General features: G+C 46.5%; 1 protein-coding gene across 4 annotated transcripts in view; it reads right to left on the reverse strand.

The window, feature by feature from the left end:
• Nucleotides 1–13,715, reverse strand: part of HNRNPA3 (heterogeneous nuclear ribonucleoprotein A3) — a 17,676-nt gene extending 3,961 nt beyond the window's left edge. The window contains exons 1-12 of one of the 4 annotated variants that reach the window (XM_075608994.1): nucleotides 13,562–13,715; nucleotides 12,865–12,888; nucleotides 12,284–12,406; nucleotides 11,691–11,837; nucleotides 11,060–11,270; nucleotides 10,482–10,571; nucleotides 10,303–10,404; nucleotides 9,693–9,770; nucleotides 9,332–9,484; nucleotides 8,518–8,655; nucleotides 8,340–8,421; nucleotides 7,886–8,249 (exon numbers count right to left, since the gene is read on the reverse strand). In XM_075608994.1, the coding sequence (XP_075465109.1) occupies nucleotides 8,357–8,421; nucleotides 8,518–8,655; nucleotides 9,332–9,484; nucleotides 9,693–9,770; nucleotides 10,303–10,404; nucleotides 10,482–10,571; nucleotides 11,060–11,270; nucleotides 11,691–11,837; nucleotides 12,284–12,406; nucleotides 12,865–12,888; nucleotides 13,562–13,582 (1,152 nt within the window). In that variant the 5' untranslated portion in view covers nucleotides 13,583–13,715 and the 3' untranslated portion in view covers nucleotides 7,886–8,249; nucleotides 8,340–8,356. Of the gene's footprint in view, nucleotides 1–7,885; nucleotides 8,250–8,339; nucleotides 8,422–8,517; nucleotides 8,656–9,331; nucleotides 9,485–9,692; nucleotides 9,771–10,293; nucleotides 10,405–10,481; nucleotides 10,572–11,059; nucleotides 11,271–11,690; nucleotides 11,838–12,283; nucleotides 12,407–12,864; nucleotides 12,889–13,561 lie in introns of those variants that run through there. The other 3 variants (XM_075608993.1, XR_012802693.1, XM_075608995.1) reach the window with 3 other exon arrangements.
• Between the last annotated feature and the right edge of the window lie 8,810 nt (nucleotides 13,716–22,525).

Raw genomic sequence — 22,525 nt, forward strand, 5'->3', positions numbered from 1 at the left:
CAAAGCAAGACTTCCATTAGAATTCTCTTGTAACAGAGGGTGCACTCAATAGGTTAGAAAATGAAAGCACACCTTACCTATGCTTAGGGCCCTTGCTTTCAGGTCTCACTGCTAGACCTACTGGCTTTGGGTCACACCTGTAGTAGCTATCACTCTAGAAGACTCCAAAAAGGTGTTGCACTCTTGCTAGACTGTCTTCGTTATTTCAGCTGTAACTAGCCTCGGGTAAGCTCCTTACTATCAGCATAGTATCTGCTGCTTTCACTTCTCAGGAACTTGAAGCTGTTGCTGCTGCTTTGTTATTCTTTTTTAAATGCTGACTGGTCCATACTGTAAATGTTGTAGAAGTCCTGTGCTAGAGAAGTCTCATTTAATCCACTTCTATAAAACATCTCAATAGTCTATTAAAAAGATAACAGTCTCAACTCCAAACAAACAGTGGCTACATGAAGTTTTATGATGCAATTTTTCTAGGTCACTAGGCTTAGCAAACCTATACAATTAATGGAATTTAAAAAAAAAAAAAAAGTGTAGAACCTATTTGCTTCAATATCGCTGATTCTCTACACGGAGATTGGTGGCATACTCCTGTTGCAAACAACTCTTTTAGTACCGTAAGAGTCATAAGCACATTAAAGTTCCTTTAACGTGTTGAAAATTCTTTGGAATCAACATTTAGTGATTTACATAAATTCATAAACAAAAAAAGATATATAAAAGTGTGTACTAACATTTTTGAACAACACCAAGTCACTGCAGTACACACCCTTGAGCCCTAATTTAAAGTAACTCAATGGAACAAAACTCTCCATGATGGGCAGGTGATATTCACATTGTATTTGTAACACTGCAGGTATTCAAATATACGGGTTTAAGATGCTTAAATAGCTTTTGCTGGTTGCTGCTCCTGGAACAGCATAATGCAATTTTCTTGCTCAAGTCCAAAACCGAGCCGGAGTAGAAAAAGAATGGTCTTCGTGGGAAAGAACCATTGCATTGCGATGGTGGTAACCATTATATCTTTAAAGATAACTAAATTTATAGCCCTAAACCAGAAATACAGCATTTTAACATGGTTGGCACACGTCTCTTAGAATTGCCAAACACTACAATGCACTTAAAAATTGGAATTGGGGCTACATACATATACAAACTAAATGTGTCATATTGGATGTGCATTAGGGCTTTTGTTTACCACTATATCCATACCACATTATATTACTACTCTCCCCTTGATGAATTTCTACATTTGTTAGGCAAACTACACTTGGTATGAAAACTGTTCTGGATACATTAGATAGAGCTCACAAAATATTTTCCCCGTAATGGTCAAGAAAAATGCAAAAGCTACATTTCCTTTTAGGCCACCGACATTCAGTGGTTTCTCAGCAGCCCCTTTGATTAGGTCAACATCTGTATGGTATTTCAGCCACTCAAACGGCCAGCTTGGTTATGCACTTATTTACTAAACTATCTTAGAGCTCTACAGCAATAAAATATGTACTAGACTTCAATTAAGACATGTACTGCAAAGGTTGTGTGTATATTTGGCAACAGTTGTTGGAAGCCATGCCACTGTTCTGTAGTTTCAAAGCCGTGTTCCACACAACATAATTTTAAAAACAGTAGTCACATCAGGAGATGCGAAATTGCAGAGGACTATGCATTAAGACTGGATCATTCAAAATGAAAACCCTGAACATGGACCACAGCAAAATCCTATGTGGCACTTCTCTAGACCAGAAATACATCACTTCAAAATCAGGGCTATTGTAATAATGGAGATTAATTGTTCCAGAAGAATTACCCGTCTCAAAAAAACAAAAACAGATACATTGCCCTTCCAACCATGTTCTCACCCTTCTAACCCCAGACCCTGGCTACATTCCCACATGCGCATGCTGCACGCCTCTGGAGGAAAGTCGCACTCTCGCAGACTTCCTTCACTACAAATGTATCCTATCCTGTTTAAACTCTGCCCTCTCAGGCTAAACAAACCTACTTTTCTTCACTAATCAACACGCTGACTCCGCTGTTTGACTCAGACCACCCTCAGCTGCCCCTTCCTCCTCCAAATCACCTCAGGACTTTGCTGACTATTACAAGGAAAATGTGGCATCCATACGTCAGGACATCCCGTTTCCTCCTCCCATTCTACACCTCTTCCCAACTCATCCTGCCTTCTTTGACTTTTTCCACTGTCACAGAGGATGTGTAGTTGCTGATCTCTTCTCCCTCTACCACTTGCCCCCATTCCCTCGCATCTACTAAAACTTCTTGGTCCTATTATAATCCCTATGCTCACTCACATTTTTAACTCCTACTCTGGTACCTTTCTCTCCTACAAAACATGGTCATACTATTACTCAATAACAGCAAGCTAGACCCTATCTTTCCAACTATCAGCCCGCCCCCTCATGCCTTTTGCCTCTACTAAACTCCTTGAACATCTTGTATTCTCTTGCTTGCTCCATTTTTTTCCAACACCTATTCTCTCCTAGACCCTCTGCAATCTGGCTTCCGCACTGCTCACTCCACTGAAACAGACCCCACTAAAATAACTAATAACCACCATGCTGCCAGAGAGGTCATTGCACACTGCTCATATTATTCACCTCTCTGCAGCATGATAGTGTGGACCACCCTCTTCATTCTCCATACACTTAGTATTTGTAACAAAGCTCTATCCTGGATCTCCTCTTACCTCTCCCATTGTACTTTGTCTCTTCTGCCAACACCTCTATTGATCTCTCCGTGGGGGTACCCCAGGGCTCTGTCCTGGGACCTCTCCTGTTTTCTCTGAACACTCTAGGTAACCTAATCACATTTCTTGGGTTCAAATATCACCTCTATACTGACAACACAAATTTGCTTTTCAACCCGACTTTACACATGTTGTACAGAACAAAGTTTCTGAATGTCTCTCTGTAATATAATCTTGGATGGCCCACAGCCAAATTAAACTTAACATGGCAAAAACAGAGCTCCTCATAGTTGATCCCAAACCTGGCCCCACTACCTCCTTCTACATTACTGTTGGAAGTTCTGTCATACACCCAGTAGCACAAGCACGCTGCCAAGGGTCACACTCGACTCCTCTCATATCCAAAACATATCTAAAACCTGCTACTTTTTCCTCCGCAATATTAAAAAGGTACACCCTTTCCTCCGTTGCTCCACTGCTAAAACACTGTCACAGGCCCTCCTTCTCTCCCATCTCGATTACTGTAACCTGCTCTCTGGCCTTCCTGCGTCTCACTGGTCTCTTCAATCTATCCTTAACGCTGCGGCCAGAATCGCTCCAAATCTGTCTCAGCATCTCCCCCGCTGAAATCCCTCTCCTGGCTACCTTTCAAATCTTGTATCACGCTCAATTCTCCACCTCACTTTTAAAGTGTTACTCTTCTGCCCCTCCATAAATCTCAGCCCTAATTTTTCACTATGCACTGACTCGTGCGTTCTGCTTAAGGATGTCTTCTCTCTACCCCCTTTGTATCTAAATCCTTCTCCCGCCTTAAACCTCTCACCGACTGCCCCACACCTCTGGAATGCCTTCCCCTCAATACCTTACTAGCACCCTCTCTATTCACCTTTAAAGACCCACCTGCTTAACGAAGCACGAGTAGCTCCGTGGCCAATACTACACACCTGATACATAAAGCTTGGCCCCTTGCAGATGCACTTACCAGAATACCCTCCTGTCTGTACGTTCTTCCTACCAATTAGATTGTAAGCTCTTTGGAGCAGGGACACCTTTTCCCAAATGTTACTTTTATGTCCGAAGCACTTATTCTCATGATCTGTTTTGTATGTTATTTATGATTGTCACATGTATTACTACTGTAAAGCGCTATGTACATTAATGGTGCTATATAAAATAACCTTCATATATAGGTTGCTGTAGGTTAAGTGGTGAACTCATAGTACCTGGTATATTGGCCACAGGCGCTCAGCAACAGTGGTCATGAATACAAACAGCTACCAACTGTCCAGAGATACAAGTGGCACTCCCATGATCTTAAAAAACAGAACCCTGTTTATTACACTAGGATCGATATTTCGGTCTGCTTACGAGTTTCCAGGCAGACTGAAACATCGATCCTGGTCTAATAAATGGGATAGTTTTTTTTTGAGGACGCCGCGAGTGCCACTATTTTTTATATCTCTAACCTATATATGAAGCAATAAAGTATTTACCTTCTCTATAAAAGATTGGAGATGGGCATAAAATCACTTACGCTGGGACTGCCAATTAAAGCACAAAAAGGTTTCTTTAAATTCCTTTTTTTTTAAACTTCATTTTTGGGTAGAGTTTAACACAATATAAAAGTGCCAATATTAAACAAATACCTACCAATTTCTTCAGACTACGGTAGCAAAGTTGTTTTGAGTGATAAAAGCTACTTTTCTACCCTGGAGACTCATTACCAATCCTTCCAACAGAACAAAACTGTTCTATGATTACCATTATGTAAATCATTGGGAGTGAGATGTGGTCACAGAAGATGGTTTATATATTAAAAATCACACTACACGTCAGTGCAACGACATGATTGAAAAGCTGTTACAGCTGTATTTTGACGCATAAACGCAGTTTGCAACACCAATATTTAACATGGCAAAGATGATTTCTACAAGTGCTTCATGACCAAAAAGGTAGTAAAAATAACATTATGTAGTTAAATTGCAGCTGTGATTTCATAATTGTTTATTACCAAAGAAATTCTAATATGGCATATGCAGATAATTTCCAAAAATTCGATGTATTCTTGGAAATGGTTCTAGGAGTCAGTCAAATCAGCACATGTCAACTATGATGGGACGGGAAGGTGAGAAGAGGAAAAATAAAAAATAAAAAATAACCACAACGGCGCTATGTGAGATTGGGAGTTTTCAGGCACCAGTTGAAATTTATTCTTGGGTATTGTTATTGTACAAATCTACTTTTATTATTGAAATGGTTAAAGTACTCATTTATGGTTTAAAACAATTGCCTACTGAACTCTGCCTAATGGTTAACAAGTTAACTAAACTCAGGTGCTTTTTAAAATAGTACAATGGGTTCCAGAGTCCACCGTTGAAGAACCACCAAGGTAACATTAATTTCTTCTGTTATAATCTAAATATTAGTCCTTGCGTTGGCACGGAGGGCCTGCACGCCATTTGAAAGCTTGGTTAATGTTTTCAGAACATGTAACTGTAACTTTTGCAGCCAACCAGGTGAAAAGTTTTGGCATCTGACATTCTATCATGAATGGGAATGGCCTATGGTCCCAATTTGAAGTAGAAAGTTAAGAGACCCAACTGCTTTAAAATAAGCTTTTAAGCCAGAAACATAAGGGAAGGAAAGGCGATTCAGAATTGCTACATGATCCACTTAAAGCAGCAATTGAAGCAGGTGGATTTTTTTTATAAAAAGCATTTAAACCATGTAAATGTTTGCTCTGAGGACCCTTCCTCTTCCAGAGATCATTCCTGAAGGATTTGCTGGCTCTCCTCAGCTACTAGGATTCACATGTCTGCTGTTCAATGATTGTGCCCTGTGGACCAATAGGAAGCAGTGACTTCAGTACGGCTTCCTATTGGCCCAGGTGACGTGGGAGGGTTAAAAGATAAAGCCCTGCTTGCTCAGCTGGTGCTGCTATTGGCATCTACTTCAGGAGGCAAGCATCACAGGGAGTCCCCAGTACTGAAAATAATGAGTCAGCTTCAGACCGTATTTATGCATAACCACCAAAAACATTTGCCAGTATGCATTGTGTCTTTAAATCAATTGCAGTAAAAAAAAAAGTTCAAATTAGCTCATTGACTATAGTTAACCTATCAAATGTAAATTATGCCAGGCAGCATAGATTGACAAATTTTTGTAGATGCAGGTCAAACAATTGAAGAAAATATCTTCCAAGTAGGTTACATGGGAGCACACAGTTTCACTGCCAGAAGAACCAGCAATGCATTGCTGCACCCTCTGGTAGCAAAAGGGTTCATTTACTTTGGAGGAACAGCATGTTTAAAGCAACAAAACCCTTTCAAATGTATTCACCCCACAGAATGTGACCGGGGGGGGGGGGATGGGGAGAAATCACAATATGATACTGCAACATCCCCAAATGTTGCGACCTTTTAGACGACAAACATCTTTAAAAAGGTCTAGGAAGAACAGTGGCAACAAAACCGGTAAGTAGATTCAATTACAAATGAAAAATAAATAAATACAAATGCAGTGCTGTTTCAAATCAAACAATCTTATTCTGTAAGTCCCCACTATCTTAAACATTCTGACTTGAAATCCACCCTGGTTCTTTATTATGTGTTCTATATAGCTTGGCAAACAGATTCTAGATACAGTAAAACCAAAACCACAGTAAATTCTGAACATTGACTTGCTCTGTAACCAATTTTGTGAAAATGTGCAAGGTTGTTTCAGCTTGCTGTACTAACATTCTTCCCGGTTTCAACTTTTTGGCCAAGATCATGCGATGTTAACTTTGTTCAGCCTAAGGCTGCACTTAAATAGCTGGCGACGCAACCGATGACGTTACTTTTGCAAAAGTTGTCTTTCAGATTCTGGAGACGTCGCTGGCTGCAAGGCCAGTGATGTCAACAAGGGGGAAGGTAGATGGGCAGAAATGTTCCCCGATTGGCTTATAGCCAGTCACATGTCTCCAAAAATCAAATTCCACCGACTACCATAATTTTGGTAGCGCTTTCACGTGCACTATAAGCGCCGGCAACAATGCATTTGTTTTGACGTCGCTGTCACTAAGTGCAGCTTGATGTAGTTGTTTTTGGCTGCATCAGGCCATATAGAAGCCAAGTGTTTTTTGTTTTTAGCAGAAGCACTGGGTTGCAGTGTCATTTTTTTTAACCGGGTAATCGCTTCAGAAAAGTACTATTTACCTTAGTCAAATGAACTGTTACATGTGAACTATACTGCTTTGTTTAAAGGGTTACACAAGAATAAAAAGCAGCAATTTGTTGTAATGTGTCACGTACAAACTTCTTTTCCTATTTGAGATTCTAAAAGAAATGTGGCAAGCTTGCATATAATGCAGTTCAGTAGGATGCCTACAGAGGGATATGCTATCTGGGCGCACAGTGCACACCCCATTAAACATTTACACAAGCATGTCAAGATGAGATCAAAAAATACCAATCTTACGGTAGGAAAGACATTTCACATGGTGCAGCTACTGCCACAAGATATAATTTTAACAAATGCTATCACAAAAAAATAAAAAAAAAATAGAACTGTAAATCCCAAACACAGGAGTTACAAAGAGCACGTCCATCTCAGCAGATGTGCCAAAGACGATTAAAGCTCATCTACATTAGCTCGCACACATTTCAGTTATAGCAACCAAGTAAATTAAAGTTCAAGTTAAGTACCGGCAATAAACTGTTGATCCAATAAACAAACCTATGTAAACTTGCTGCATGCTAATGTTTTAAGAAGTCATGCTTATTAGCTAGATTAGTAGCTAAACATGGCGACTTAAAAAAAAAAAAAAATTTGATCATGGCATTGCAATATGCAGACCTGTGTGGCACTTATTTTTCCTTCACCATTGTCCCATATACTAAAGGTTCTCAAACACCGAGCATGGGGTTCAAATATTTAAATGGAAAAATAACAGGACCCACCCCACCACACGCCACGCCTAGTTTAAACATTTAAAATACCACTGCAATTGGTTCACTCTGGTTCTAGGCGAGATTGGACATTTGAATCCTTCCAGTTTACTAGACTAGGGCTATATTTCATTAAAAAAAAAAAAAAAAACTAACTCAAAACATGTCAAAAATAAAAAATAAAACGCATGTATATATTTGCAGAGCAAGACTTGATGCTCTATGTAAATGAGTAAACACTGAACTACACAAGTTGTTCAAAAGTTAAAAATTCCTTAATTTTTTTTATTCCTGGTACCACTAGCACAATTTACAGGGCAATATACCTGATGTAATGGGGAAAATGGGAGACAAACTACAACAGATAAAAAGACCTCAGGAATGTACATCTAATCAACACTACATTGCATTAAATCATCTGCACTTTTTGCAAACTGTGGCTATGACAGTCCTGAACAAGAAATGTTTTCTGTTTAAGCTGCGGTAACTTTTCTGACTATGGATCATCGCTCCTTCTGTGGTAGATTTTACAGTTCCTCTAATGCACATGGACGACTGTCTCAAAGTAACCTGCAGCTTTCCTGACAACTCCTCGCTCTCTTGCTAAGAACTGTAGCCTGTTGAATGATATAGGACAAGAAAAATATTACTCAGTTGAAGCTTTAATTTATCCGATTAGCAGAAATATAACATTTGACATACATTACCTTTTTCTGATCGAATCTTAAAACCTTCTGCTCCCGTAACTTCCACTTCCGCCGCCACCACCACCACCAGCTCCATAGCCACCTAGAACCCCAAATAAAAAAAAATAAAAAAAGTTTGAATAAACCCGGACAAGATCATATTGCATTTCTTGAACATTTTGTACATAATTGAACACACCACCATAGGGGCCTCCACCGCTGCTGCTTCCACCCGAGCTTCTTCCACTGAAGCTTCCTCCTCCTCCTCCTGCACTCTTCATGGGTCCATAGCTTGACTGCTGTTGCCCACCATAGTTTCCAAAGTCATTATAGCTACCTGAAACAGAAGTACTGCTTAGAAAGTGCATTTTTGTAATAAGAAAAAATTGTTTTGTTGTAGTTGGTGTGAGAATAAAAAAAAAAAAAAAAAAAGTTTGCAGATAAGACTCATCAGCCATTTAATATTGCTCACCAACAGAACATATAGCCAAGGACCCAAATAGTGCAGCAGGGGAAAAAATAAAATAAAGACTCCTGTATAATTTCATGCCCAATCTTGGCTGCGTCCCCACTGGCACAAACTGCTTTCATGCGTGTGAGCGGTAATGTCACCAACTCTAAGCATAAGCGCCGGGTGTCCTGTCTACGAGGGGGGGGGGGGGGGGGGGGGGAGGCGCGCCATGTTGAGTGCGCTTCATAGTCACCTATTGTCACCTCAAGCGACAAGCTTGGGAGAGCGTGCATGCCAGAGCACCGCGCGAGCAGGGACAACATAGAGTACAGGAAGAAAAAGCAGCAAGCACTGAGCGCACAGCACGGACGCAGTCAAACTAATGGCTGCTTAGTACTGAAGCTGATTGTCAAGCGAAGTCTTTTACAACTACTGAAGGGGCCCATAAAAACCTTCCTTTAGCAGCCCATAAAACCTGTTGATATTTAAAACAAGCACTACTTTATATCTTCGTCAAGCCCACAATATATAGAAATAACCATTTGCACATTTTAGCTCTTACCGCCGCCGCCAAAGTTTCCACCTTCATTGTAGCCATCATATCCACCACCACTGCTTCCGCCGCCGCCACCATATCCACCACCTTGGTTTCCATAGCCTGGACTACCACCATAACCTCTAGCACCGTAGCCAGGGCCACCTCCATAATTACCACCTAGGCAAAAGTTAAATAGAGGCAGTGGTCACTGGATTGTAAATTACTAGACAAGACTCATTAAAGTCACATTGAACCCTGATCATATGTGATAAGGGAAAAAAAAACAAAAATTTTTCATTAAGAGCAGCCACTTTTGTTATTGTCAACCGTTGTAGTTACTCATACAATGATGCATCCCAAAGCAACTTAATCTATTTCTACTCACTGTCTCCACCAAAACCATTGTATCCATCACCACCGCCATAACCACCTCTGCTGCCGCCACCACTACCGCCATAGCCTCCTGATTTGAAGAAAAAAAAAAAAGTCGCTGACCTTTTCACTACATTTCTCCTAAAGGAGCAGTTCCTCTTATTCCAATAAGAAGTGGCAACATTAGTTGTGGCTTTCTATTGGATGGCCATTTAAACCCCCCATTAAAATCTAGAAAGTAATACAAGTAGTATCTTGGGAAGCAAGGGGTTACTGGATCTGATCATGCGGTTCAGTTCGGCAGGACCACAAGTTCCCAAGCCTCAAAAGGATGGAGGTTAGTTCAGATTGCTCCTTTAAAGGGTCGATTCACCCATGGGAATAAAGTGAACTAATGGCAGTGACGTTTCTCTGGTGTGTTACTCACAGCTAATAAACAAAATTTGAGATCAATGACAATGTAACATGCTACATTTACAAGTAGAAATATTTTTTTACTTTAAGGGGTGGGGGTGCCCTTAGCTAGATTCAATTGCATTGCCAGCTGTTTATAAACAGTCTGCTATGTGGGACTGCCCCTTTAAAGAGTGTAGTCGGTTCAATAAATGCAATACCCCGGTTACCAAATCCACCACCACCACCTCCTCCTCCTCCTCTGCCAAAGTTTCCTCCACCACTTCCAAAGTTTCCACCTCTGCCCATGAAGTTGCTTCCTCCTCCACGGCCTAAAAATGTTTGGAAGGTACAGTTACAAAACAATACATAGCCACAATACAACCTTCCACTCTAACCAACAACTCACCTCTTTGAGAGCCCGCCGTCTGCATCTCTTGTTTGGAAAGGGCTTTTTTCACTTCAGAGTTGTGTCCATTAATAGTGTGGTATTTCTGAACTAAAAAATAAAATAGCAAAGGATACAGATTTAAGAGTCATTCTTACATAATGGAGAAACAATGTTCATCTGAATAATCAAAGGAATGGGTGCAAGGTGCACCATTGAAGGTGAAATCAGCTAAGTGCACCATGTTATATTGTAAGGTCACTATTTTGGCCCAACAGCAATAGGTTTTTATACTGAAGTAACCCATAGAAAGCTGCTAAGAACCACTTGTTAAAGACTGTATAACTAAACTGAGAATGGAGCATGTGACTGTGTTTAAAACAATATTAACTACAGCATTCATGTATCAATTCCTCTTACAAAATAGAGTAATTGGAAATATCCAACATTATAACAATGCTACATGGTTTCAACATCGGACAATTCGCTCATGTCAGCCCATTATTCCAAGATGCTGCAAATGCAAACACCATTCAATCTCCAGATTTCAGATTTGGAAATGCGACAGTTAAACACGGGAACTAAAGTGTTTTACGTACCAACAATTTTATCAACTGTGTCATGATCGTCAAAAGTAACAAACGCAAATCCCCTCTTCTTTCCACTCTGACGGTCTTCCATAACTTCTATGGTTTCGATCTTGCCGTAAGCCTCAAAGTAGTCTCGTAAATGATATTCTTCTGTGTCTTCTTTAATACCACCAACAAATATCTTCTTTACAGTCAGATGTGCGCCAGGTCTAACAGAATCCTGAATTAGAAAAACAATGTTTTTTATGGTTAACTGTACAAGATATATAAAAATAATAAACCCCACATTAACTTTAAAAGCAGCAACCCTACTTTAACATAATTATAAAGCAGAGTTTTGAACTGTGCTCTTCCGGCATCAGGGATACCAGTTATTTGTTTCTCCATGAGCTGAATAAAACATCGTAAACCACCACCGATTACTATTGGCCCAAGGGTCCCACAAATTGTTGCCCATGTTATTTCCCCAGAAACTAACACAAGAGAAAACTGGCAATTCTCCTTGGAAAAGGGGTTTCCCTGTACTGGATTTTTTTTTAACAATTTGAAACCAGGAGGAGTCCTCTGGTGTTGAACCGTACAATAAAAATTAAGAAACTCAGGCAAGATTGATGCTTTAAAAGGGTAATTAAATCCTTACTTCTCTGGAAACGGCTCTTTTCGGCTCAACCACACGACCATCAACCTTGTGTGGTCGAGCAGACATGGAGGCATCAACCTCTTCTACACAGGAGTAGGTAACAAAGCCAAAACCTCTGGAACGCTTGGTCTGTGGATCTCTCATAACCTGCAAGAAATCAAACATTGGTCATGAAACCAAGACCAGAACATTTTTATGCATTCTTTGAATGTAGAACCCGTAATGCAAATCAAACTGTCCATGTAAACAGGAAATAAAGTGGCTTGTGTAAATATTACAAAAGGGGAGGCAGAGATAAGGACATTAAAGGCTGTATATTAACATGTGAAAAAAACATTTTAACATACCATATTGAGACCACGTGCATGCTGATATATCCCAGAGCATCAGTTAACATGAATACTAATATTCATGTTATAAGGTAACATGTTCAGGAGCTTATAGAAACATAATAGCTTGCTTTATAAAATTGAAACATTAACAGTCCCACAATTACAAACTTCAACATTTAAGCGGTTGCTCAATTTTGAAGCTACATATGGAAAAATATTGGACGACTACTGTACATCAAATCAAAGTGAAAAGTAACTTACTACACAGTCTGTGAGCTTTCCCCATTGTTCAAAATGCTCCCTCAAACTGTCATCTGTTGTTTCGAAGCTCAAGCCGCCAATAAACAGCTTCCGTAACTGTTCTGGTTCCTTAGGCTCATGACACTACAATAAAATAAAGACACGCATAAATATCTTTTTTCAATTAAAGACAGAATAAATTACCTTTGTTTAAGCATTAAGTGGCAAATACAGAGGGGGGGGGGGACAACACACAGACATTTTTCAGTCAAATGGGTTGTGCTAACCAAACTGCTCAGTCCATAGACTCCAATTGATTTGAGTAAGTTTCTGGTTGACATCAGGGCACATTAAAATTAAGTGAATTAGCCTAAAATAAGATCCAACAGCATCGAAGGACAATACATATAAAAAAGTGGCATTTGGTGAAATGTACCAGATTAAATGTAATCTCACGGTAAACAGATGCTTAAATATTTTTTTTTAACGACATAAATGTCATGTGCTGTCCGACTGTCCACAGCACCTAAAGCCCCAACTAAATTATTCCTTTCGCTCTTGCAATGTAATAATGTCACGAGTTAAACAGATAAACATAGTACCTGATCGGTTGCAGCCCAGTGTTCCTAAAGAAATACAAAACATTTTAGTCACAATACAAAATAGGCAAATCATTTGCATTAAGAGATGAAATCCTTAATAACAAAAGGTAGCTAAATCACATGAAGTAGTTTCGTATCTTTTGCCCCTCTAACTGCGCCTTAAAGCTGAACTGTGCGCCTCAACCAACCTCGTATTACTAGCCTGCTCACCGATTACGGAGCAGCTTTAAAACAGGCGGCTTAAAATCAAGACCGATCTTCTTGTACCAAAATCTTAGTTTTGGCGCCAAAAACACGGGCCCTGTGAAACAGGCTCTGCAATCACCTCGACGGCTCCCATTTTCCTCTCCGCCTCGCTTCCTGTCGGCGGCCATTTGCAGGCCCAAGCCGCAGCGAGGAGGGGGGAGGGGACAAGGCAGAGCGCTCGCCTCATGCGAGGGGGAGAAGTAATACGGGGAAGCCGTGGTTATTACCGGGGCCTATTCCTCGATCGTGTAGCTTACTAAAGGCCTCCAACGCGTCGCCATTCGAACTGCATCGCAACCCCCCGAAGTTCACTATGCAGGCCCTTGTGAGGCCTCCCTGCCGATAAGACTATAAAAGATGGCGTATGTAAGTGCCATCGCTGCACATTTCTCTAAAACCCCCATTGGCGAACCGACCCCACACAGCTACACTCGGGCGTTCGCGCGCTTACCTCCATTCCACCGCGAGGCATTGGTCTCCACACACACGCACTGCGACCGCGAGAGAAGAGACAGGAAGAAGGCGCTCGCTGTTCACGTGAGGCACGTTCTCAGTGCGTGAGCTGCCGCCTTTCTTCCTGCTGCCGGCGGTGACGTGCGCGCTAGCCCCGCCCACTCGATTGGGGCTCGCGCATGGATTTTTTTTTTCAAAGCGCGTGACACACGACAAGGGCGCCATTTTGATATTCTTGTTTTTTACTTGACGCGTTTGTCGTGGAAGCGCAATGGCTGATTAGCACAAAATAAAGATTTTTTTTTTTATAAACCGCATGTTATTCTGTGTTTTTAAAATACATTACGCATGTATATGCATTACAGAAGTCTGTGCGCGCCAGGAGCACAAAGCACATTGTTTATTAAACATCTCACTTTACTCAGGCCCTTCCTTTGCCCTTTATTATTCGGACTGGTGCAATAGTTTCTGCTCTTAATTTTGACTTGAAAAAAAATACTGTCAAATTTACAAACCTTGGCTATTAATATAACAATCCTGGGACTAGTGTTTATTTGAATCAGACAGCTATTAGGTGGGAATTTAATTAATCGTATATTTGAATAGTTATTCTTCCTGCAGGTATCAGTAGAAACAATAATTTAAGCAGTTTGGACTCTATAGGCCACCCTAAGTGTCATCTCATGATATTATTGTAGCACTTGTATCCCCACCCTCTGTGTGATACGTGGCTACGGTGTATGTGTGGTGGTATACCTGTGGCTCACAGGAGGTCCGAGCCTTCGCTGCAAGGCGCCTGGGGTGGATTCTGGAACAATCTTGGTAAGCGCCTCCACCTGTAACGGGTCCAACTATATGAATTTGCCAGTTACAGGACCCATATACATATATAGGCATACACTCACACAATGAATACACAGGGTAACACAGAACAACAGTGTTAGGACCAGTAGGTTAGGCCAGAATCTACACTTGTGTTAAGCTTCCATTTTGTCTGATCATAACTAGTTAAGATTCTGTAGTCAGCCTTTTGCTGAAATATAATTCCTAACGCACTCATTTTCTGCCAAATTGCATTTCCTTTCTTCCTGCTCAGGATATCGCTAAGATACTTTTTGTATTGTTAGTCTCCTGCCTTTTTAGTCAGAATATAATAAACTGGTTCTCTGCAAGAAGCAAAATAGTATAATTAGTTGCTAGAGATTCAAGGTCTCTTTTGATAAACAATGAATAAGCTATGTATTCATGCATTGCTTGTATTGGGAGAGACACGTCCCAAAATCACGCCACTAATATGTCCTGCCCCTAAATCACGCCTCTAATCAAAGCTACGCCCAAGACACACCCAGGTTACGCCTATGTTAAGCCTCTAACCAATATCTTCTTTTTCTGGTATAAAAGTCATTACCCTATGAGTAATAAATGGAGACAAAGGATTTGAAACCTGGCGTGCGTTACGTTTCATTTCTTTCGTATTCCCAGGCCTGTAAGTTCAAACAAAGATCGAAGATAACAGTGGCAGGGCGTGAAAGCTTCCCGGGGAAGTCTGCTGCAAAACGGTGCAGATTGTGTCCAGTCACAAGGCCTTCAGCTTTCTTGGCAGAGGAAAGGTTCCTCTCAGTTCTGAAGCCTAGGCGAGGAATAACGGTTTTCCTTCAAACAGTTTACTGATAACATATATAGGCTACTGGTTCCAGCTACCCACTTGCCACGCACGGCTGTAACCTGCCCCCACTCTGTTCACAGTCCCCACAATACCTTATGAGGCCCTCGGGCCCTCTACCAAATAAGTGTCCACAATATAGCCCCCATCCCTTAGGAGTGATCAGCGCCGTCACTGTACAGTGTATGTTGGTGCATGTGAGGAAGGTACCTGCTGGGTGTGTCCACACCCGGGCGTGCTGGCTTGGTCTTGAGGATGATGGGATCCACGGACCCAGTACTGCAACTCGCGAAGCCTCCGCCTCTTGTTGGGTGGGCCCCTCGTGGATGGTACCACCTTAGTAGTGTCCTTGTATGGTATCTGGTCCCAGACCACCATTGAGCAGGACCGCCGTGTCTTGTCTGTGTCCCTCACTCACTGTGGTACTACAGGGGGCCGTGTCCCTATACTATGGGACAGTCCCTGCAGCAACCACAAGCTGAGGGGAGTCGGGCCTAGCTGGGGCCTAGGGGGAATCTGGCCTAGTGCAGAGGATCGCTGACCCCTGCACAAATACCTCTTACCCCTATTCTGTCCCAGCACCGACTGACTAGCATGGGCTGAGCACGCAAAATGTATCTAACTGTGAGCAGGGGAATCCTTCCAAGGGGAGCCGCCGGGAGCCTCCGGCGATGCGCTCGCATGCGCAACCACCACACACCTCTCGTCGTACTCCCGGCACCTGCCGGAGGTAAGGGGCACTCACTGGGAGCCAAAGGGGGACCGGGGCTAAATTATCATATTATGTATTTTAAGCCATCTGGTGCTTTAGGAGTTAATTGGCTACAATTTGCATTTAAAAATACCATGTAGCCCACCCTTCTTTTTCTTCTTTTCTACGTTCTTCTCTTTCCTTTGTTAAGCTCATGAGAGACACGTGTTATATCAATTATTTTATTTCAGATGACGAACTGTTAATGCTCTTTGTTGTATGGACAAGTGACACTGTTAAAACATCATATGTATTCCAAGGCTATATATTTGTTATGTCTCTCTAAAACAATAAAAATAAATTGAAATAAAAAAAAAAATACCATGTAGTAAAGTTGGGTTTTAAAATACCATATGTTGGATTTGTAACAGGTCAGGACTTTTTCCGGGTTTGTGCTTGTCTTCAAAGAGAGCTTAAATGGGGGGGCTGACATGGATAGCCCACTAAAAGTGACACATAGGGTTTAGGGGGTCGTAAACTCTAATCAGATACTATTCTGGCAGCATCAAAGTTTGTGAATAAGTACTGGTACATTCCAGAGAAAGGTGACCCACAGGGTAAGCTTCAGTAAAGGACTTTATTAAAAATGACAATAGCATGTGACATCATCTCCTCTGCATAATAACATGTACATATTTGTAGCCATGACAAGAAGACAAACCAAGCCACACCCCACACAGCATGGTTAGGAGGTACTAAGGGACAGATATCCATGTGTCACTCAAATTTAGGATTAAGATGGTCCTGTTTGGTCTCATTGCGTCTGCCATGAGCGCCTGAATCTATTGATGTGACTGTCGTGTGTCTAAAGCGGAGCTCATACTTACCGAGTTGCTGCGTCCGTGTGCGTGCATGCACGACACACTCACTGTTTGGCATATGTGTTATCAAGCTGTATGCACGTCTACAGACGAAGAGGCGCTTGATGCAACAGTGTTTTGAGGAGACAATAAATGTTGTCTTTTCAGGCGGCTGCCGCGTGACGTCAGCGTCACATGAGCTAGTTCAGCCAATGAGGGTGAACCAGCTTCTTGACACGTACGACGCGTCTGCAACGCTTCCCCATCTCCTGCAACACTGAGTACAGATCGCTTGTGCTACAGCAGGGCGGCACGGATGGAGCTCGCACTCTCGCAAGCAAGCGGAGTGTATGAGCTCGGCCTAAGTATTAAAGAAGGGAAGTTCTGACTGCGAGTATATCCTGAGGCAGATTTAAACGTCGTTTGTGTTGAGTTTTTTTACTCTGTCATAAAATTGTCAGTCTAACAGTCCAACAGTCCGACTTGGGTGGGCTTATGTTGTTTCTACGGAGAAAGAATGTATTTAAGTAATAGCAATGTATTAGAGATTTAGATTTTAACAGAGGAGTGTTTAGAGCAAACGTGATATTTCATCTTCTGTACCAGTGACCTCTCTGGGAGAAAACATATGACATATGGTAATGTATAGGGTTTTCTTTTATGTTATATCCTTTTTATTTTGTGAAACTGTTCTCGATCTCCCACTTTTGTACAACGCCCCTCACTAACCCCCTTGGGGTCTCCGGTGACAAGGGGCTGTAATGGGTCGCTCTCTCTGGCCCCCACTTCTCTACAACCCCCCTCACTAACCCCCTCATCTGTCACTTTTAGTGGGCTATCTATGACCGGTCCCCACAATTAAGCTCTCTGAAGACAAGCACAAACCCCCAAAAAGTCCTGACCTTTTACAAACCCAACATATGGTATTTTAAAACCCAACTTCAATACATAGAAGCATTTAACATTTATACATTTAAACCCAAATGGTAGCCCATTAACCCCTGAAGCACCAAATGGATTATAATACATAATATCTCATTATATTATCATGACACTAAGTATTTTGTATTAAATTAAAAGCAATATTTCCAGGCATGTAAAATATAACCCCAATGTCAGGGTTGGAAACGTAACTTTTTTTTAACATATGCAGCAGAAATAAACTGTTAACTTGCAAAAAATCAGTGATTTTAGAGAGAGCCTTTAGAATCTACTATATATTTGTGAAATCACTGTATGTCTGCGTCCCAAGGGTCAATCGCATTGGACCTTGGGCCTGTCACTCCGGCTCAGGCCATGCCCGCCCCCGCACACCTCTCATTGGCCTACGTCCAACACCAATGCCACACTGTCCCACCCCTCACTGACTCTCATTGGCCTGCGTCCAATGCCCGCCCCCGCACACCTCTCATTGGCCTGCGTCCCACCCCTCACTGACTCTCATTGGCCTGCGTCCAATGCCCGCCCCCGCACACCTCTCATTGGCCTGCGTCCCACCCCTCACTGACTCTCATTGGCCTGCGTCCAATGCCCGCCCCCGCACACCTCTCATTGGCCTGCGTCCAACACCAATGCCCTAATACTTCCACACTGTCCCACCCCTCACTGAGTTTTGGGAACGCTTTGCTTTTGCAACACCTAATCCTCTAATCCTCAACCTGCTCTGGGGCCACGCTTCACAGCTATCAAAACCTTCACGTCTGCTACCACAGACTGCCGAATCAGGTACAGAATCTACACACAACGCACAAACACAGCACACACACACATTCACACAACACCAAACACTGCAGACTGCCTCTTCAAACCCCCCCTCCCCTCCACGCCACACATCTCCCTCCCGCAACCGGACCGCGAGGCCGCGGCCTCCACTCACACACCATGGCAACGATGTCCCTCCCCCTATCCCGCTACCTCACACAGTGTAGCTCCCGCGAACCGCACAGCACGCCTCATCTCCTGCACCTCACACAGCTCCCTACCGCAACCAGACCGGAAGGCCCCCTACCCCGCTACACCATGCCACCAATGTCCCTCCCCCTATCCCGCTACCTCACACAGTGTAGCTCCCGCTACACACCACTCCCTCCCGCTACACACCACTCCCTCCCGCTCCATTCCCTCCCCGGCGGGGGAACAGGCAGGCTGCCACGCGGCGCCTAAGATGGCAGACCCCCTTCCTCCCTCGCGCTCCATTCCCTCCCGCTCCACTCCCTCCCGCTCCACTCACCACCCTCCCGCTCCATTCCCTCGCGCTCCATTCCCTCGCGCTCCACTCACCACTCCCTCCCGCTACACACCACTCCCTCCCGCTACACTCACCTCCCTCCCCGGCGGGGGAACATGCTGCCACGCGGCGCGTAAGATGGCGGACCCCCTTCCTCCCTCGCGGCGCCGAGTGAGAAGATGGCGGCGGCCGGAAGTACAGGTAGGTATCGCGTGTGTTGCTCCCCCACCTCCCCCCCACCTGCGGCGCCGCCGCCGCACAGAACTGAGAAAGGGCGCATCACGGGACTGAGACGCGTGTGTGTGTGTGTGTGTGTGTGTCACTGCCCCCCCTCCTGTCCACTGCCCCCCCTCCTGTCCACTGCCCCCCCCCTCCTGTCCACTGCCCCACCCCTCCTGTCTACTGCCCCCCCCCTCCTGTCCACTGCCCCCCCCCTCCTGTCCACTGCCCCCCCCCTCCTGTCCACTGCCCCCCCCCCTCCTGTCCACTGCCCCCCCCCTCCTGTCCACTGCCCCCCCCTCCTGTCCACTGCCCCCCCCTCCTGTCCACTGCCCCCCCCCTCCTGTCCACTGCCCCCCCCCTCCTGTCCACTGCCCCCCCTCCTGTCCACTGCCCCCCCCCCTCCTGTCCACTGCCCCCCCTCCTGTCCACTGCCCCCCCCTCCTGTCCACTGCCCCCCCCTCCTGTCCACTGCCCCCCCCCTCCTGTCCACTGCCCCCCCTCCTGTCCACTGCCCCCCCTCCTGTCCACTGCCCCCCCTCCTGTCCACTGCCCCCCCCTCCTGTCCACTGCCCCCCCCTCCTGTCCACTGCCCCCCCCTCCTGTCCACTGCCCCCCCTCCTGTCCACTGCCCCCCTCCCTCCTGTCCACTGCCCCCCCCTCCTGTCCACTGCCCCCCCCCTCCTGTCCACTGCCCCCCCTCCTGTCCACTGCCCCCCCCCTCCTGTCCACTGCCCCCCCCTCCTGTCCACTGCCCCCCCTCCTGTCCACTGCCCCCCCCTCCTGTCCACTGCCCCCCCCCTCCTGTCCACTGGCCCCCCCTCCTGTCCACTGGCCCCCCCTCCTGTCCACTGCCCCCCCCCTCCTGTCCACTGCCCCCCCCCCCTCCTGTCCACTGCCCCCCCTCCTGTCCACTGCCCCCCCCCTCCTGTCCACTGCCCCCCCCCTCCTGTCCACTGCCCCCCCCCTCCTGTCCACTGCCCCCCCCTCCTGTCCACTGCCCCCCCCCTCCTGTCCACTGCCCCCCCCCCTCCTGTCCACTGCCCCCCCTTCCTGTCCACTGCCCCCCTTCCTGTCCACTGCCCCCCTTCCTGTCCACCGCCTCCCTTCCTGTCCACCGCCTCCCCTCCCCCCTTCCCACCGCCTCCCCTCCCCCTTCCCACCGCCTCCCCTCCCCCCTTCCCACCGCCCCCCCCCTTCCCACCGCCTCCCCTCCCCCCTTCCCACCGCCCCCCCCCTTCCCACCGCCCCTTCCCACCGCCCCCCCTTCCCACCGCCCCCCCCTTCCCACCGCCTCCCTTCCCACCGCCTCCCTTCCCACCGCCTCCCTTCCCACCGCCTCCCTTCCCACCGCCTCCCCCACCCCTTCCCACCGCCTCCCCCCCCTTCCTACCCCCTTCCCACCGCCTCCCCCCCCTTCCTACCCCCTTCCCACCGCCTCCCCCCCTTCCCACCGCCTCCCCCCCCCCTTCCCACCGCCTCCCCCCCTTCCCACCGCCTCCCCCCTCCCTTCCCACCGCCTCCCCCCCCCCTTCCCACCGCCTCCCCCCCTTCCCACCGCCTCCCCCCCTTCCCACCGCCTCCCCTCCCCCTTCCCACCGCCTCCCCCCCTCCTGTCCACTGCCCCCCCTTCCTGTCCACTGCCCCCCTTCCTGTCCACCGCCTCCCTTCCTGTCCACCGCCTCCCCTCCCCCCTTCCCACCGCCTCCCCTCCCCCTTCCCACCGCCTCCCCTCCCCCCTTCCCACCGCCCCCCCTTCCCACCGCCCCCCCCCTTCCCACCGCCTCCCCCCCTTCCCACCGCCTCCCCTCCCCCCTTCCCACCGCCCCCCCCCTTCCCACCGCCCCTTCCCACCGCCCCCCCCTTCCCACCGCCTCCCTTCCCACCGCCTCCCTTCCCACCGCCTCCCCCCCCCCCTTCCCACCGCCTCCCCCCCCTTCCTACCCCCTTCCCACCGCCTCCGCTCCCCTTTCCCCCCCTCCGCTCCCCTTTCCCCCCCTCCGCTCCCCTTTCCCCCCCTCCGCTCCCCTTTCCCCCCTCCGCTCCCCTTTCCCCCCCCTCCGCTCCCCTTTCCCCCTCTCCGCTCCCCTTTCCCCCCCTCCGCTCCCCTTTCCCCCCCCCCTCCGCTCCCCTCCAACCCCCCCTCCCCTCCACCCCTGCACCCCCCTCCCCTCCACCCCCCTCCCCTCCACCCCTTTCCCCTCCCACACTTCCACCCCTTCCCCCCCCTCCTCTAACCCTTCCCCCCCCGCTCCTCTAACCCTTCCCCCCCTCCTCTAATCCTTCCCCCCTCTCCTCTAACCCTTCCCCCCTCCTCTAACCCTTCCCCCCTCCTCCACCCCTTGCCCCCCTCCACCACCCCCTCCTCCCCTTCCCGCCGCCCTTCGCCTTCCTGCCCGCCTTACCGCCTCCCCACCCCCACCTCTGCCTTTCACCCGCCCTTACTCTGGCCGCCTCTGCCTTTCACCCACCGCCTCACAGCCGCTGCACGCACTCAACAGACACCCGCCACACTCGACACATACCTGCCGCCACACACACCTGCTGCCTCCCGCCCCTACGCACCGACATCACTGATCCACCGCCTCACACCCTAGCAGGACCCCCACTCACAGACAGCACTCACAACCCACGCGCCACCCGCCGCCTCACACCCTAGCAGGACCCCCACTCACAGACAGCACTCACAACCCACGCGCCACCCGCCGCCTCACACCCTAGCAGGACCCACACTCAAAGACAGCACTCACAACCCACGCACCACCCGCCGCCTCACACCCTAGCAGGACCCCCACTCACAGACAGCACTCACAACCCACGCGCCACCCGCCGCCTCACACCCTAGCAGGACACACGCCTCACATTTTTACATCACTTATGGCACCAAAATATACATTGTACTGTGGTGTGGTTACAATAAACCATTTTTATACAACATCGTATTACATTTTCTTCCATCTTTCTTTTCAATATTATTATCCAACCTTTACAACAAACAGTCACCTATTGTTCCACAATTTATAAATAATACTACCTATTACGCATTTACATCCCGGGCAACGCCGGGTCTCTCAGCTAGTCAGTTATAAAAGTATTAGTGCCAACTTCACATAAAAATAAGGCCTATTCTTTCCAGTGTTAAATGTCAATTCTTTAAATACACCAGATAAACAGATAAGTATTTAACGATATAATATGTCAATTAGATCAGGGGTGAGCAAACTGGGGGCGCGCGGCGCTTAGAAGCCCCACGCTCTTCCCCACAACATTTAAATTAAATGCCAAGGGAGCGTGCAAGGCCT

The sequence above is a fragment of the Ascaphus truei genome, chromosome 7, assembly GCF_040206685.1.
Source record: "Ascaphus truei isolate aAscTru1 chromosome 7, aAscTru1.hap1, whole genome shotgun sequence".
NCBI classification, from domain to species: domain Eukaryota; kingdom Metazoa; phylum Chordata; class Amphibia; order Anura; family Ascaphidae; genus Ascaphus; species Ascaphus truei.